Raw genomic sequence first — 19519 nt, 5'->3', positions numbered from 1 at the left:
GACATCTAGATGTTCAACGTATTGTAATCATGTCAATATTATTGTTGCGCCTTAGACTCGTTTTATATGCATATCATTGCGCCAATTCATACTCGATCCAGGTGTTTGTCCTCCTGCTTGTCCTCCTTGTTGCCCCTGTTACTCCTGGACTAGTGGAACATCTCCTGATTGATCTTCTGCAGACATCTCGCAAGATTTCCTCAAAGCTCTATCCTCCATGAACTTTGCATCCCGTCTCACTACAATCTTCCTGTTTCTAGGAATGTAGATTATGTATACCTTTGAGGTCTCGATGTATCCTACAAGATGCCCTTTTTTTGCAGTCTGATCCAGTTTACTACGCTTCTCATCTAGAATGTGACAATAAGCAACGCTTCCGAATATCCTGAGATACTGACTTCCGGCTTCTTCCCTGTGAAGACCCCTTCGGAAGTTTTCTTCCCCAATGCTCTATAAGGAGTTCTATTCTGGATATACAACATTGTGTTGCAAGCTTTTGCCCATAAATACTTCCGTAGATCCTGATCATACAACATAGCTTTGGTTGCCCCAACAATATTTCTATTTTTTCATTCTGCTACTCCATTCTACTCCGGATTACATGGAGTTGTCCACTCTCTTTTGATGCCCTCCTTTGCGCAAAAATCTGTGAAGTCTTTGTCTGTATATTCTCCACCATTATCTGAATGCAATACCTTTATCTTTTTCCCTGTCATATTTTCAACGAGAGCCTTAAACTCTCTAAATTGATCAAAGACCTCATCCTTGCTCTTTAAGAAATAGATCCAGGTTTTTCTAGAGTGATCATCAATAAAAGTGATGAAGTATTCGCCACCAATAAGAGCTCTTGTGGACATTGGACCACAGATATCTAAGTGTATCAATCCCAATACACATTCTGCTCTATTGTTACTTCTGGAAAAAGTTGCTTTAGCGTACTTCCCTAGTATGCATCCTCAGCATAAGTCACCATGCTCACTACTAAGGACTGGTACTCCTGTAACAGTCTCTCTGAGCATCCTCAATGCTACATGGTGTAAGTGTCCCATTTGTCTGTGCCATAATTCATTTTGTTCCTTTTCACCATTATAGTTGTTGCCTATCAGTGTCATTGGTGACTCAAGTTGCAACCTATAAAATTTGTGGCTTTGAATCCCAATTTGTCTTTTCTTCTTCTAGCTTGGATGCTTGATGTATGCTTTCTTTCCTATGAAGTATACATTATATCCCTTGTCCTGTAACTGGGACACTGAAATCAAGTTCATTCCTAATCCTAGCACATTCAGAACATTGGTGGCTCGGATGCTGGTCCCTGCTTCCCTCTGAAATGCTATGGTGCCTCTCCCTACTGGAGTACATTTCGTTCTGTTTCCCATAGTAATCTAGAAGTCCATTTGTTCTTCTTGATAGCTCGAGAAATGTTCTCGTACTCCAGTCATCTGAGATGAAGCTCCACTATTAATGTACCAAACATCTGTTGACGCTGAATTTGCTAGGCATGCAAACTCTTCTTCTAATCTGGTAGACAACTCTGAGATACTTTGAGTATCCATACTGTGTCAATTTCTGACGCTATCCTGCCTCAGCAACTGCTACAGGAAATACTGTGTACCACCTGAAACATCCCTCTTACTAAATCTTCTGCTACGTTGTTCCTTCTGCCGCTAACAGATTTTGATCAGGAAAACTTACCTCTTTGTCGACTCACTCAGAGAGAGTTTTACCACGAAAATCTGACCCTCCTGGCTTGAACTATGCAAATCCCTTGGAGATTCGAATTACTACCCTTGCAAGAATTTCGAATTACTTTCTTCCTTCAACGAAGGTTCTTTCGGCTCCTTTCCTCTGCTTTACCTCGGCTCTAATACCATGTGAAAATTTCTAAATAAAAATCCAGCTAAAGTGATTAATATTATTTCTTCTACTTATTATCTCAAAAATAAGCTATTCACAATGTTCTTACGACAAAGATTGAAATATATTCTACTGCAGCCTTCACAATTGAAATAATGCAGAAAGTAAATATAAAGAAAAATATTGGCACAAATACAATCACAATGATAGTTATTTTTGGACAATTGTCCTTAGAAAAACCCAATATGGGAAAATCGGTGCAGCGGATGAGGGTTTCTTTATTATTCTTCAGCAAAATCTCATGTAAACATTACAACCAGCAAAATAGAAGTGAGAAAATTTATAGACGCTTCTTGACAAATCTTTGATCCAAGTGAAGTAATCCACTTCCCTCTGAATCCTTCTATGTCCCTCTACGTCAATTTCCCCATGTTGGCCCAGCGTCTAGCTGCCCACGCAGTCCCAGCGTCAACTTCCCTCTGCACTGCCTCTTTCTGCGTCAACCTGCTTCTTCGTTGTCCCTCCCTACTCTGCGTCTTGTTGTCTTGCACTCTCGAATGATGTTGATGCCCCCTCTTCCTTTCTCACCTGCAACTCTCCCTTTGATTCGATTTTCTCTTACCGAACTTCGACCAAGGAGAAAATCAATCTTACTCAGATAACTGAGTATCTACCTCTAGTGTGTTCTCCAAGTGCCCATCAAGCCTCCTCTTATAATCCTCTCATTGATCAATCAACGATCTATATTAGATCCTAATCAATGGCTAGGATCATATTGACTTGATCTCCGCCTTCTTCTAGAAGTTTCACCCACAATTTAGATTAATACCCATTAATTATTTTAATTTCCTAAGTTTAGACTTAGGGTCCCATTAAAAATAATTAACTATTTTAATAAAACAGTCTCCAGGTGGAATTTCCCAAAAAGGTTTCTGGGTATTGGAGAATGGATGGGTCTAAGCCTCCATGAAAAATTTGAGACTTAGAGCACATTCGATGCTACCATAAATCAACACGGACTTGATTCTGAACTCCTCAACTTCTTTAAATTGGTAATCATAGGAGTCATCATAGGCTTGCAATCCATCATGCCATACTTTTGAAGCATCTTGATCACATACTTACCTTGACCAAGATATATCTCTCTTGGCTTTTGCCATACCTCTAGTCCCAAATAATAGTGCATAATCCCAAGATCCTTCATATCGAATTTTGTTGTGCACTGCTTCTTGCATTCCTGAATCCGATGCTTTACACCTATAACTAGTAGATCATCCACAAGAGTATGACAATTGGCTCATCATGGACCACCCTAATATATAGGTTGGGATCTGCAATACTCTTGGTAAAACCAAGTCTCAATAGATATGCATCCACCCTTGCATACTAGGCCCTAGGTGCTTGCTTTGGGCCATATACAGCCTTGTTCAATCTACAGACATTAGTCTCCCTCTAATTAATTTCAAATCCTTGAAGTTGCTCAATGTAAACCTCCTCATCAATGATCCCATTCAGGAAAGTTGTCTTGACATCCATTTGATGGATGTTCCATCCCATAATAGCAACCAACGAAACAAGTGATCTTATTGTTCTATACCTAGTTGTGGGAGCAAAGGTTTCCTCATAATCAATTCCTTCCTTCTGCGAGAAGCCTCTTGCTACAAACCTTGCTTTGTATTTGTCTATGCTCCCATCTGTAGCGTGCTTTATCTTGTAAATCCACTTTGAAGTGATTGTAGATTTGTCACTTGGCCTAGGGACAATCTCCCAGACATCATTCTTCATTATGGATTGGTATTCTTTCTACATAGCATTCCTCCATTCTTGATGTTTACCTACATCTTCATAGGGGCAAGGTTTCGCTTCAATAAGCCTTGTCATGTATGCAGCATACCCATAATACCTCTTTGGTCTCTTACTTTCCCTGGATGTCCCTGATGCTTTATGTCCTTCTGCCTCTTGAAGAGTAGTTTTTAGCCAAACAGGTCTCTTCTGATTTTCTAGAACAATTACTTGTTGTATAGGCTCACAAGGACCTTCAACATCTTCTTGAGCAGGTCCTAGTTCTTGACCATCATTATCCCTAGAGATATCCTCAAAGATAGGTATCTCTTCTTCATCAGAGTCAACCGGAACATCCCTTGATTTCTTGTAAGTTATGCTCTCATCAAAGATGACATCCCTGCTTACTTCAATTCGACGATCCTCCTTGATATAGATTCTATATGCTTTTGATGAAGCATTATATCCCACAAAGATGCCCTTTAGACTGGTAGGATCTAGTTTCTTCCTCTTGTCCTTGGGTATATGAATATACATAGGACACCCAAATATCCAAAGATGATCCACACTTGGCTTCTTTCCTGTAAATGCTTCTTCCGGAGTCATGTTGTTAAGAATCCTGTGAGGACTTTGATTTTGTAAGTATATAGTTGTCATGCATGCCTCTCCCCATAGGAATTGAGGAAGATTTTGATCATGTAGCATAGCCCTAACACATTCGTCAATAGTACAATTCTTCCTTTCTGCCACACCATTTTGTTCAAGAATATAGGGAAAAATGAGCTCCCTCTTGATTCCTACTTCCTTACAGAAAGTTATTAACTCTTTGTAGGTGTATTCTCCACCATTGTCTGACTTTAGAATTTTTATCTTTCCCTGAGTTAGGTTTTCCACTTCATTCTCATGTCCTGAAACTTTTTTAATACCTCATCCTTGTTCTTGAGAAGGTATAACCAAGTCTTCCCTAAGTAATCATCAATGAAGGTTACATAATATTAATGGCCACCAAGAGACTTTACAACTGTAGGTCCACATACATCCGAGTGTATGAGATCTAAAATCTCCTTAGATCTGGTATCACTACTTGCAAATGGTTTGTTTACATTCATGCCTAGAGCGCATCCCTAACAGTTTTATTTTGGTGATGCCATTGATCATTTGACTAAGCGATGGCAGATTCTTATAATGAAGGTGCCCATACCTTCTATGCCATAGTTTGGAAGGACTCACTTCTAAGTGAACTAGGGCTTGAGTTAGAGGTGTATAGAGTCTATACAATGTCCCCTCATAAATCCCAATCACCCTTGCTTCATTAATACTAGAGCCCTTACCCCAAACCAAAACCTTGCCATCAACAAAAGCAACTCTATCACCCTTATCCTCTAGACAAGAAATAGAAAGTAAGTTTTTCTTCAAACCTGGAACATATAAAATGTTGTTGAGGTGAATGCTTCCACTTGACTCGAGCTTGAATGATGTAGATCCAATGCTTTTCACTAGATAGCTCTTGTTGTCTTCGGGTTCAATAGAGTGAGATGAGTTTCCCTTAGATAGGGTTTGGAGTTGACAGCATTCTCCCGTCATATGTCTGGAGGCACCACTGTCAAAAACCCATACATTCACATCCTTGAATGTGCCAGAAAAGCAAAGAACAAGCTTTTGTCTATTACTTCCTTTGCAAGCTTGGAGATGATCTTCAATAAACAATTCTTGATAGATTTAGTGAGATTTCCAAGAGCCTTGAAACCCTTCCTTATAACCCTTGCCATAGTGCCAACAAAGATGTGATCTTCAGTCTCCTTCTTGCACCTTAGCTCTGATTCCATGTTGGAAAATATGGAGACTTGTAGATTATAACTTATTTTCCTTATCTTGATAATTACTTGTGATGTTAGTTGATCTTTTATTACTTCTTTAAAATCTGTTCATCAAGCAATTACCAAGCACAATGAAAATCACAAAAAGATAAGAGTACACAAGATGTAGGCTCCAAGCCAGGCAAAACCCCTCCAAGAGGAAAACCAAGAAAAATGCTTCTCTTCTTCTTTAGAATTTGCTTACAAAAGAGACTTCTAAAGACCCAAGCCAATAAACCCTCCAAGCCCTAAGCCAGCCCCCAGCAAGATCTTCCTTGAGATAGCTTCTAGAATTTTGATACTGCTACTGCAACTTCGACCCCTGCAACAGAATTTCGGCCTCCTGCAACTGCTATAGAATTTTGTCCTCCTGCAACTGGCAGCTTCACAAACCCAAGCAAGACAAGGGAAAAGCTCCCTTGACAAGATTTCAACTTTTGTTCTTCTTCTTCATCCTCCCAGCTACTCTTCTTCTCCTTCACTATTGCAGATCGAACTTGCTTGAGATGTGTGTCCAAATGAGGTCGAGCTCCCTTGTATTTATAGCCTTTCTTGAGGGTCGAATACCCCTCCTTTAGGTCGACTTGATCTTGCTCTTGGGCTGACTTGGTCTTGGGCTTATCCATGACTTTTTCTCAATAAAATAAATATGTTTTCTTCATTACAATGAGTCCAAATGGGACTATGACACATGAGCAATTTTATCCTAGAAAGACCTAGACAACCTAAAAGCACAAAGAACATGCTTTTGACTCAAACTTGAGTATGAAACACATACTCCAAAAATAAAATATAATTTCTTTCTCTGTTGCTCCTTTGTTCTGCCAAGACATCAAAACATAATAGACATGCCTTGATACTCTTGTTGATCATTTGCCATCACCCTTTGCATCACATGTTTGTATTGCATTTTCATCAAGTATCAACAACATGCAACATAACCTCTTGCTATCAAACATCACTGCAACAAACCTTGCTGCTCCTGTTGTTTCGTTGTTGCTCTTTTTCCTTTGCTGCTCCTGTTGTTTCGTTGTTGCTCCTTTGCCATCACATCTTTGCTGCTTCTTTGTCTCGCTGCTCCTTTGCTATCAATGACAACAATGCCATCATAATGGCCATATTTATTGGACCATTTACCTCCACGTGCACAGGCTCCAATACTTTGCTGATTCACCAAGCTTTAGATACGTTAAAAAAAAGTTATGTATTCCTTGCAAGTTCTTTTCTCAATTCTGTGTCAACTTCTTTCAATTCATTTCTTATCTAACTTCCTTTCCACTGAAATCATGATTCAACTCTGGAGCTTCATTTCTTTCTTTCCTTTTCCTTCCTTCCAATGGTCATGATTATCTTCCTTTTTATCGTGTTCTATTTGAATTTTTTCAACTTCTTCCCACGTGAATTTCAATTGTTTGTTATAATCAAGGCACCACCACCATTCATAAGCTTCACCAACAAGGTAATATGAAAAGTAACCCAAAAGCTGATTCTTCTTTAAGTAAGCAACCATCCGCTAAGATCAATATTATGTTTCTCTCAAAAATATTGGCATTCCCATGGTTTTTAATGAAACGCAATCTTCAATATTCAATATGAAAGTTAGGGTTTTAACTTTTAAGCGACAACTGAAGGCCAATTTACAAAGGATGCACCATTTTCTTTTTGAAAAATTGAAGCAGAAGCTTTATGAGCATATATATCTGAATTTTTCTCCAAAACACCTCAAAACCCGCCTCACTAAATATTTTGATTTAAGAGCTATAAAGAGTTTATGGTAAATTAAGGATTTCAACAAACTGCGATTTTCAAGACCCCAGACATCAAATCCTCATCTCTTTGTAATCACTGGTTATTGAGTTAAACTCTTAGCTAGAAATTCTTCTTCTAATCATCTTCCAAACCACATATGAAGCACCTACATCTGAGTAGATAGATATGGCTATGAGGTTCCAGTTCCCCCAGGCAAAAACAACAGAAGTTAACTTTAGCTAGAAATAAATAGCTTTCATGTTACCACTCAAAAATATGTTAAATAACAAAATCAAATCGAAGAACCAAAAAAAATCTTTCAAATAGAAACTGTTTTGTTTCAATCAGAGTTCATCAAAAATTATCGTTGTTTGAAGTTGAACATAATCTTCACCTACAACCTGGGAGCCCCAAGTTCTAATACCATTTGAAGTGCACCAGTTACATTAAACAGCCAAAACATAACAGATATGCCAAACAAAACATAAATAATCATCACTAACATATGCCAAAATATTGACTACCGCGGAAATAGAAAGACAGCAGTTTGGAGCACTGCTCTGTAATATCATAGCAGTTGCATCGCAACTTCAATGAATCAAGAATTACCGTTTGCTTTTGCCAAACATTATCATTGTCCGAAGTTGAACACTATCTTCACTTGCAATCTTAGGAGCCCCAGGTTCTAATATCACTCACATTGGACCAATTACGTTAAATAGCCAAAACATAACCAATGTGCAAAACAAATACATAAAAACATATCACTGACATATATGCCGAATGTAGAAATTTATGTTTTCCCACCCCGGTTTTCAGTTTCTCCTTATTTCTCCCATATAGTTAAATGCCCTTTCCCATAACCATACATTTTACAAGCTGAAAAAAATAAATTTGCTGAAAACACAAATTCTGGAAATTTTACAGAATGCTGGAAATTGCAGAAATAAAAATCAGCAGTAATAAACAGCCATTAAAACACATTTAAACACTGAGATTTTTGGTCAATGTGACCCTGGAAAAACCCCCTACAACTCTTGGGGAAAACCAGTTTGAGAGCTCTTCTTTATTTCTGAAAATTGCCTTTTACAGTGAGAAATTTTCAGCAAAAAATCAGCAAGCAAATTTACAACTTATCTATTTTCCCATGCTTCACAGCGAACTGGAAATTACAGCAAACAGGACAACAATAAATGATGTACGGTCTCCTCGATTTTCGTGCCCACTTTCAGCATTAAATGTTGTTGTATGGCCCTCGTTTTGCGTGCAGAAAAACCAGCAAACTGCTCCTCGATTTTTGTGCAAACCTCTCCTCGAAAATCGTGCCAAAATCTGTCTTTCACTGTGTGCTGAATCAGCTGTACAAATATGCTCAACTGCTGCCTTGGAATGTGTGCCAAGCTGCTGTCTCCTTCTCCTCCCTGCTCAGAAATCTCTCTTGCTCTCTTGCTCTCTTGCTCTCCTTCTCCCAATCTGCTCATGAAAGAATTGAATCGAATGTGATTTTTTCCTCCTTTTCCTCCCTTAATATAACTCCAAATGACTTTTGGGTGACCCAAGTGACTTTTGGGTGATCTCTAAATCCAATGGCTGAAATAGATTTAGATTAATGGCTGAGATTAAATGCTCATTTAAATCTCACTTTTTATTTTTTAATTCACCCCACTTTAATAAAGACCCACTTAGTCATTTATTTCCAAAGTCACTTTTCCTTTCTAATTTTTCATTGACTTTATAAAAGTCACTTTAAAATTAGACTTAGTAACTTTATCACTTAAAGTCACTTTTAAATTAGATTTAACTTTATAAAATTATAAAGTCACTTTAGAAGAAAAATTAAATTCTTTTGGACACTTTTCCCTAGGCCAAAGATCAAAGCCTAAGGGACCCACCTGTCCTCCGATACCAAATTTCAACACCGAAATATTGACTACTGCAGATGTAGAAAGACAGCAGTTTGGAGCACTACTCCGTAATACCATAGCAGCTGCATTGCAAATTCAGCAAATCAAGAATTGGAGAAGCCACATCTCCCCGACAATCTGAACGGCAGAAAACATTCCCCACTGCATAACAAGAATTATTTGCTATATCTGAACTAATGATGGATAAACATAAATGATAAGACTCCTAGGGCTTTGCATGGGCACCATATGCAACATTTTGTAAAGAGCTTATGTTAGACGACAAAGGGGACTTATGTTAGATCAAAGAATGTGTTGAACCATGTAACAAATTTAAATATGGTCATGCCCTTGTCCTTACAATGATGGTAAAATTGTTACAGAACAAGGAGTTCGCAAGTCTTAGGACTCTAGAGTCACTAGATTTGAAACAAGCTTAATATTGTTGCAATTCATCTTTCAGTAGAAGACGCCTTTGAAGAGAATGTTTATGACTAATGACTGGACATTTTTTAACTTTTCAAGGAAGCTTGAGGAATTGCTAATGTTGCATTGGTGTATAATGAAAAAATTTGGAGGAATGTGTAGGATATGAATCAATTGCTGGGCTCTTAGTCCAAGTATTTTGCATCATTGATAGAGAAAATGCCCATGGGATAGACTTATATGAGACTATGGAGTTGGCAAAGGGGGAATCTGAAATGTCTACAATGCTAACGAAGATAAATTTAAGGTATTCTAGGATATCACTCATGAATGAACAGTGGACTGAGATGCTAGCAGCTACATTGACCAATACATGCTGTTGGGGTTTTCATGTAAGCCCAAATTTATCTTACAAGGGTCGATGAGAGAGTATCACAAACTGAGCAAGGAGCTCTTAGAATGCTATAGAGGACGATTCTTGATGAGAGAGAGTATGATCTGAGAAGACGGTTCTTGATGAGAGAAAGTAGGATCTGAGAGGACGGTTCTTGATGAGAGAGTAGGATCTGATACAACACTAGTTTATGCAAGATAATTGCACTGCTGGAATGTTGACTGGCACATTGCAGTGCATGCTCAGAGACACCTTTCTCCATCTAAGATGTTTCATTGCTCTTAGATTTGTCATGCTACTAGAATACTTGATTTATCTAAGTTTTACTTTCTATCCTTACAAATTTATACATCAAATTCATCATTATGCTTGTCCTTGACATTGCAATGCAGGCATTTGGACAACTAAGTCACATGACACGAGGACACGAGACACGGAGGACACGTAAATACGAGTATTCGACACGAGATGCAAAGACCCCAGAAACAGGACACGAGGGACACGTTTTATATATATATATAGATAGATATAGATATATATACTAAAATATAGTGCTTGATCCATATAGATATGAATCATGATGATATCTATTTAGTATTTAGTATACACTATTTACTATTTAGTAATTTACTAGTTAGTTTATTAATTTACTAAATCAATGATGTTCACAGTTCAATGTTCATGATATAATTTTTGTTATAACTTCAAACAAAATTGATCATGTTCAAACTTCACATAAGGTAGTTTATGAACTATAAATTTATTTGTGTTCAAACTTCATTGTTGACCAAAGCATTAATCGAGCTTTCCCTACCTTTAGACCTCGAAGGTGTAGTGAGAAATGAGCACATGATGGGGAGCTGGGATTTTTATTTCAACACACGATCTATACGTGGTCACTCGTGTATAATTAAGTTAAGTTCCGTAAGCTATAACACAAGTTACAAGAAATTTAAGTGCTCCAAACTCTCAGCAAAGCATGCGAACGCTCATCTCCTACATCTCCAAGTCCAGGTCGATGTGAAGTTGTGAGCATTGCGCTCGAATCTGAAGGAATTCCTCACACTACACAACAAATTGGATTCCAGCGACAAGAAAACTCAACTTCGGTGGCGAACAATGACAAAAAACCCCAAAAATAAACCTTGTTGCAGGTTTTAAATGTCACTTTTCATGTGACATGTGTCCTAAGAACCAAAAACGTCAGGGCACGTTTTCAACACATCCAAAACAAGTGTCTCTATTGGAGGACATGAAGAAAAACGTTTTCGACACGTTTTAGGGCGGTTTTCATGTTCGACACGTGAAATATGGGACACGAGACCCTGAGGGACGTGTCCTGTGACTTAGTTGGACAACTATCAGCGGGATAACACTAGAGTTGCAAAAATTCACTGAGACGCATTTCACCATGTAAGAAGTTTCAACGCTTGTAAATTTGTCATGTTACTATAATATTTGATTTATCCAAATTTTAGCTTCTAGCTTTATAAATTTATACATCAATTCATCATTCAGTTTGTCCTTGATATTGCAATGCAGGCATTCGGTTGGACAACTGTCAGAGGCATAACATTTGAGATGAAGAGATTCGCTGAACAGCTGTTCAGCCAACCTTGGATTACTCCTGGTTGCAAACACAACAAGCAGGTATTCAATCATATACACTTCAAGAAGCATAGCAAGACAAGGAAATGTCATTTGACTTTGCATTTGTTTATATAATTACTTGTGGGCCAAGCAATTGAAGAGCCTATTAGATGCAAATACTATCTCTTTTTGTAACATTAAACAGGTAACAAAGTGGGTTCAAATACTACTTCAAGTTGAGAAGCATGCTTTTCTTTGGGAAGATCTGAGCTAGCAAGATGTGGAAATGACTCAAGAAACCATTGGAGATCCCAAATCACTTGATGGAGCAGCACCACCTCGAACAGCAATAAAGGGTCAGGACTCAGGTGTAAGGTGCTGTAGTCAAGTGTAATTCAATAGCCAATTTCGCATCAACACACACCCCTATAACCTTAAAATATATTTGTAGAAGGCATTTGTAGACTATTAGTTTATGGTATGTTGTTTTGTCATTTGTATTGTGCCCTACGGGCCTTATAGACTCTGAAATTCGAAATTCAGTGTATTTATTCTTTGATGTTTAGTATTTATGGTCAAATCATAGTAGTTAGGTTAGGTTCAATGAGCGACTCAACAAGGCTAGAGGGTAAGAAACAGAATGAAATGATATTACACCAATATACAGTGACGACCAAAATAGGTCAAGGATGCTATAAAGTACAACCAACAACATGACAGTAAAGGAAATGCAAACGCCATCTCTCAAAAGTACAATAGAAAACCTAATGCTAAGAGAACAAGAAAAAGAAAACTCTATATATCAAATAAAGGCAGCTTTAGATACAAAAAAAGTAAAAGTAAGATGGCTTGTAGGAGAGGAGTATCAGTCATTATCATCATAAGATCCAGGAATGGCAATGTCCATACCAAGGGCTTGTTTAGAAATGTCCTCTGGAGAGTACAAGTAGGACCCTATAAAAACTCAGGAAAACTTGACAAAAACCCACTCTTAAACTTTTTTTGTTTTTTATAATGACATCCAAGTTTTTGGCTCAAGCTCATCGAGTCAAATTTGCCAGATGTCAAAACTCATGAGTGAAGCTCATCGTAGTTGAGTTTGACTCACCAGTGATAAATTTTCATTGGATTGTGTCCACTTGGCTTGGTTTATATTTTGAGTTGTGTTTAACAAGTCCTACAGCTACGGGTCTATGATCTATTTATGCCTTCTAAAAATCAATGAAGGCATTTTTTATGATCACAAACATGTTGACATTTGTCTTCATAATATCATATTATATTTAATGCTTATTTATGCATTCTTTAATATTTCCCACACTAAAAATGATTTTTTGCATATTCTTATATTGTTAAGTTTGACGGGTACCAATATGCCAGGAATGCTAGGTTACCAACTTTGGCTAGTATGAGTTAAATAAGAGTATGATTTCTATGATGCCTTGTACTGACGTTAGCCTAAAGCATATTTAGACAATCCAAATAACATACCAAGGTTGCATTGATTAAGTCAAAACAGTGCCTAAGTTAGGTGTGTGCAACATGGCAAATTAATGATGCTAGTAGGCACTAATAACTATGGATAAGTTTACGAATTCATGTTCTTTGGTAAGCGTCCTCTATTTTAGTAATCTAGTCATGTGAACTTTCTGCCTCCATTTTGTTTGTGTCGAGTCAGACGTTTGAGACAAATAGTTTACAACTTTAATCTTAAGTGTCTTATCACAAAACAATTATTTTTTCTAAGATTTACATTAAACTTTCACATGTGGAGGTATATTCAGTGGGTTGTAGCTCACCTCATTTTCCCTCAGGTTCTCACTAACATCACTTCTTCTAAGAAGCAATGATTTTTCTTGCATCGCTTCACCATTTCTCTCATGAGTCATAGGCATCTTCTACATTGTTAAGCTTAGAGCCTTTCGCATTTCTCTTGTTTATGCTAAAATCACTTTATTAGCTCCTCCCCTTCTGTTTGGAAACTTGAAATGGTATATTGGGCTGACTTCGAAAGTGTTCATTGGCATGGCAAAAGCATTTAAACCGTCCTGAATTTTGGATAGGCAAATTGTTAAGTTTAGGTATGTTCTATGCTTAGAGCAATTTATTTCAATTTTCATAGTTAGCTCAATATCTTTTCCAGATTAGCAATCACATCAGCGTTAGAGTAAACTGCAAATAGAACATAAACATAAATGGCAGAAGACAAGCCAAGACAAGAGGACACAAGATGTGGTGCTAACCAGGGACAAACCCCAATGTGGGGAAACCCTTGATCAATTCTTCTTATATGTTCTTCAATAGTTCGACAAAGAGAGAGAGAGAGATAGTACATTTACAACAGAAGTCAACACATTGACTTTCTATATCTACATGAGATCAGTTGAAGACATGTTGCTTCAACTGATTCTCCAAGGTGACTCCTTCACCTATCATAGTGCTGCATCTCGTCCACTTGCTGCACCTCACCGAGCTGCACCATCACTGATCTGTACTCAATGACTGCTATGCTTCACTTCATCATCAATTGCACCTGTCACTGTGTTTCACCCAATCATACACTCAAGGCATACTCAATACATCATCATCATCATGCTGCAATACCTTGTTGCTACATCATGCTGCTGCAATACTTCTGTTGCTCCATCATGCTGCAATACCTTGTTGCTACATCATGCTGCTGCAATACTTCTGTTGCTCCATCATGCTGCAATACCTTGTTGCTACATCATGCTGCTGCAATACATGATTCTTCATGCTTACAGCTGACCCATGTATAAGCTTGCTGATCTGATGAGGGTACCTGAGGCAGACCTATACTTCCTTCATAATCACTAAACAGTCCAAAAGAGCAGCTCTAAGAGACCCTTGCTATGATGCTATGGCCTATGGCCTAGCACATAGCAACTCTGAAGTAAATGTCCTAGTTACATAAACATCATTAATGCAACAACATTAAGGAGCAGACTTCAACGCTTTCTTTCACTGTATAACTGTGGCTTATCAAACAGTCCTTAAGGCATATGATAAACAACTTCTTTTATCACAACAAACATGCTGTCCTTACAGGCTTATTCATGTAGTGATAAGACCCTTTCTTGCTGTGGTTAAGGCCTTCCTTTTAACTGCGTGTAAGGTCTCTTGACTACGGATTAAGGGCTAGATAAACAGCAGCTAGGGAAGCAGATAAGGCAGCGGATTTAGGCCTTCTGTAGCTGCGGATTAGGGCCTTCATTTAGGGCCTATATCAGCTGTGTATAGAACCTCCTCTTAGCTGCGTATTAGGGCTCAGTTGCTGCGGAATAGGATCACAGTTTAGCTGTGAGTAAGGGCTCAACATACAGCGGATTAGGGCACCTTAGGACAGCATATAAGGGCCTCTTTAATAGTGAATTAGGGCCACCCTTAACAGCGGATAGAGCTCCCTCCTTGACTGCGTTGAGCCTTCTCTTTTGACTGTGCCTTGATCTCGTATAGAACAGCAGTTAGGGCATCTCCCTTTAGGTCAGCGTTTAGACTTCTTCTCTCCTCCATGACAGCGTTAAGGTCTCTCTCAAAATGCGGATTAGGGCATGGCATATTCCCTTTGACTGCGTCTAGATGTTCCTCCTTTAACTGCGGCTAGACTGCTGCTAGGGCATCCTCCTTACTGCGGCTAGGGCATCATGAGACTTAGGCCAGCGTATATCCTAGGGCACTCCCTCTAGATCTCATCTTCATCAAACCCAAAACAGGATGAAGAGAGATCACAAGAGTGAGTGTGTGTCAAATGACTTAAAGTCCTCTTCTATTTATACTAAAACGTAGAGCACAAGAGGGGGTTATTTGGTTGTTGGCCGACCTTGATGAATTGTCCCATAACACAAATAAATTCATATCTCCATGAATACTTATCGGAATCGGATGATCTTTAGATCAATCCTACACCTCTCGATGAGAGGGATCCAAGAAAAATATCAGCTTCCATTAATAAGATGACCCACATGGAGTTTGGCCCTAGTTGCCAATTTTAACACAAATTATTCATGCCTTGAACAAAATTACAAATTCAAAAGACAATATATAAGCTTTTTAGAGGCTAGTACAAGCATGTAGAATGGCATGTTTCAGTTGCAACATTTGGAACCCTTTTTTAAAAGATGACAAATTATGTAACTTTTAATGTATCTTGGCAACATGAAATCCTAGAAAATTAATTCATCTTCAATTTAAAAGGTGAAAAGATTATATGTAATACATACCACCACTAGATAATGGTGCATCATGTCCATCGTGTTTTGGAGGATCCACTGGGTAGAAAGGATTTTCCCGAGCTAGCTGGCAACGAAATACCTTCACACTTCAAATTTAAGAAAAAATCAAAAAGAAAAATTAATGTGTGTCTGCAAAACACCACCCTACAGAGTACAACATCATATGTAAATCCCTATTGAGAACTAGGATTTTAAAATGCCATGTAGTTTAACTTTAAACTTTACAGTTTATTGGGTTTCTTTGAATTTCATAAGCCTGTGCCATGTATAAAGGGGTTATTCCAGCTTTAACTTTTATAGTACTCAACTGATGAGACTTCCTCTCCCAGGGATCTCTACAAATTTCTATCATAGTGACTTTTTTGTGGGAAATTCCATGCAATTAGGGGTGCTTTGATCTGCCTGATACATTAGATTAAATTAAAATTAAATTCACTTTTGCTGGATATACTATAGTAAAAAAACACATTTGTCCTAAAGTGGATCAAAAAAGCTTTAAATAATTGACAAGCTCTGTTCCTCTGATCTGAGTTATTTGATTGTGATATTTGACAGAGACAATAGCAGACCTCTCTGCAAAATTGATATAAATACATCCAAAGTTACTCAAAAATATCTCACAGTGCAAAAGAGCCTTTATTGTCTAGACTCATTGTTTGCTGGAATGCATAATGGCAAGGTCAAGCAAAAAAACAATATATGTTTCAAATCAAGCATTCTAACAAGATATATGCAGTACCTTCTACTGGCCTTTTCCATAGGAAGCTTTCTCTGTTCAATCTGATCCTGTTGGAGACATGCCATTGAAGGGCACATGAAGACAGATAAGGTTCTATGAAAAGCATCATCTTTCTCTTCGATCGGTGCATAAACCTATATTGCCAAGACGATAGACAGACTATGCAACTTAGCTCTTAGATTCCAATCAACAAATTGTGCAACATAGCTCTTGGATGCCAATCAACAAAAATCAGTGTTGCATAAAATTCCAATCAATATACAGTCGGCCTCACAAAAAAAATAAGAGATGTCGTCATCCTTTCTTTTATCTATTTATTGGAGCATTCTATTCTATATGTAAATCCTCTACATATAAATGCGTACATCATGCAAGTTCCTTTTATTAGCATGTCTGTCCATGATCCTCACTGGTCATCTAGGCTCAACAACGTTGGTAAAATTATATTCATCAGTAAAAGCATTAAAGATTCAAGGCTTTAAAAGTGATGCCAAAGTGGCCTTGGCTTACTGTAGAGGTTGGTCGCCGTTAACCATGTTAAACCATCCACCAGGATGAGGCCTGGTGCAAGGCCTAGGTGATTTGTCGGAAAAGTTATCTCCATATTTTGCACCTAAGTCGAAGGAAGCACGCTCTATGTGATGTGCAAGTGCTCGGGGCATGTTTCTGGGAGCACTTCCAAGGAAAGAAAAGGTTTGAAAGCAAAGATGATGATTAAACCCTTTATTCGATCCCGTGCGTTAATTGTGTCAAAACATACTATGTATGTGCATAGGTTAATTGCATTCAGAATGAAACCCTGATCTTGGAACGACAAATGACACCCACAAACCATAAACAACCTAATCTGAGTGACACCACCAGACCAAAAACTCACTACTAGAACAAAAAAAATTATCAGTACCTGTATCAAAAATTGCAATGGATTTCCACAGATACCACAGCACGAGTCCATCACAGTAGGTATGTTAATTGGATCCAGCCATGCCTGCAGTTCCAATTGCAAACCATAAAAAAGAGACCAAAAACAGCATAGTAAGACTAAAACGAAAAGATATAATAACTTTATTTCTGCAAAATTACTATCATAATTCATCTGGATCGCACTGTACAGTACTTAAGCACATGATATCCATAAAGTGGGTGCATACAAACACACGCAGTCTAGCAGAACTTCCATGCTATGCATCAAAGAGAACTTGAAAATCACAAATGAAATTCTAACATACAGTAGATAGCACAAACAGGGAGTCTAGCATAAACTCCATGCTATGCATGAAGCATAACTTGAACATTCACCCATGAGAATCTAACATGAGTTTGAATGCTGCAATGGAAAACTAAAACAGCATACCGGTGTGCCTCCAGCCTTGCTAGGGAAGAAATGCCGAGCAAGTGAACGGGGATTTTCTGGCTTCTGTACGAAACCCAATATCATTCGATCATCTTCCTTTTCTCCATCCTCCTCGTCATCTTCTTCGCTTTCAGTGTCTCTTATCGCAAGCTCTTGGGGTGGAAGGTGCAGGCAAGCCAATGCTTTTTCAATGTTGTGGCCCTCCTCTTCTATTTCCATTTGGGTATCACCCATTTTATTGTATCAGCACACAGAACAGTCTACTTCCCCTAACACTGCCTGCGAAACATGTTTCAGCCCTACGCCCGTGTCACACTCCCGAACCTCTTTCAGTTGCCTGAACATATAAACTGCATGAAAAGGACAAACAGATTTTCATAAAAAAAAAAAACACAAACTGGGCGTCCCCTATCTAACTTCTCGTTCTTGTCACACAACACAACACAACAATGAACGTCACCGATCACCAATCTAGCTTCTTGTTCTTCTCAAAATTTTGAGATATGTAAGAATATCCTGTCACTTGAAAATAATCAATGAATGGTTTTAGGGTAAACTTCAGAATAATCAATTTATTGGTTTCTAGGCTAACTTTCATCTCTATTGAATGTGCGTTTTGTTAACTTACTTGTTCATGCCCAAGGAAAACGAGTTTTTAAGTAAATTCAAAAATCTAAACATAAAATTAATGTATAAATGGATTTAGAATCCTAGACCGCTTGTGAGCACCTAGTTTTTACAAATTTAACCATATTTCAATAGCAGATAGCAAGCAAAATTTGTCTTAGTTGGGAGAAGCAAAAACATAAAAGGTTTAAACTATTTCTTTTTACTCTTATTTAAAATATATATATATGATTATAAACTTTATTCAAATATATTATATAAGTAAAATGCTACAACAATGTTTGTATGGGAAATATATCAATGTTTTAGTTTCATCATAATGAACTATAATCCAATATAGTACATAAAGTTAATGCACACAATTTAAGTACTTTCAAATCAAACTTTTTCCAAAAGTATATTAAGGTGGAATTTCTACAAAATAAACCTAAAACTCTAATTTTTTTTTGTAAAATGTGAAAAAGGTAATAAAAGGCATTTCGATTAGCAACTTCATTCAATGCTTCTTTAACTAGATTTATCATTTGCATGTTCAATCTCCATTTTCGAGGAGCTAGTGCACTATATTGTCATCCAATAGTTTCTCATCGTTTGAATTCATTGGTTGAATTTGGCTCGCAGTTTTAGATTGTTTTCCTTTTGTCAAATTTGCTACCATGCTTCAAAGTGATGCACATTTTGCCTCCACTGCATTACTTTGTCGTTTATGTCATGTTAATGTCCCCATTATGGTTTATGTCTAGGACGCTACATTGATATCATGTTCTTAAATTTTTCTTTGAAATTGTTAGAATCGAACTTCAATCTCCTTCAAATTGTATCCTCATACCTCCTCCATAATTGTCTAATCTCTTGAAGTTCTTGGTAGTTCATGTGGGGAGAGTAAGCTTCCAAATCATAGATTTGGGCAAAAGAAACAAAGAAACCAAAACTATTGGGTTGAAGAAGAAATATTGAATGTTTACACACCCATGAAATAAACAAAGTGTGG

The 19519-nt window shown here is 37.7% G+C and overlaps 1 protein-coding gene across 2 annotated transcripts in view; it reads right to left on the bottom strand.

Moving 5' to 3' along the window:
* Positions 1 to 18467, bottom strand: part of LOC149246691 (zinc finger (MYND type) family protein / programmed cell death 2 C-terminal domain-containing protein) — a 117179-nt gene extending 98712 nt beyond the window's left edge. Inside the window, exons 1-4 of one of the 2 annotated variants that reach the window (XM_089458001.1) lie at positions 17902 to 18467; positions 17452 to 17535; positions 16548 to 16681; positions 15797 to 15894 (exon numbers count right to left, since the gene is read on the bottom strand). In XM_089458001.1, coding sequence (XP_089314127.1) covers positions 15797 to 15894; positions 16548 to 16681; positions 17452 to 17535; positions 17902 to 18135 — 550 coding nt within the window. In that variant the 5' untranslated portion in view covers positions 18136 to 18467. The remainder of the gene's footprint in view (positions 1 to 15796; positions 15895 to 16547; positions 16682 to 17451; positions 17536 to 17901) is intronic. The other variant, XM_089458000.1, reaches the window with a different exon arrangement.
* Between the last annotated feature and the right edge of the window lie 1052 nt (positions 18468 to 19519).

This window comes from Pinus tabuliformis, chromosome 7 (genome assembly GCF_031772625.1).
Source record: "Pinus tabuliformis cultivar Carrire ecotype Pingquan chromosome 7, CPIR1, whole genome shotgun sequence".
NCBI classification, from domain to species: Eukaryota; Viridiplantae; Streptophyta; class Pinopsida; order Pinales; family Pinaceae; genus Pinus; species Pinus tabuliformis.
The sequence above is the reverse complement of the archived record's forward strand: the minus strand, read 5'-3'. Positions and strand labels throughout refer to the sequence as shown.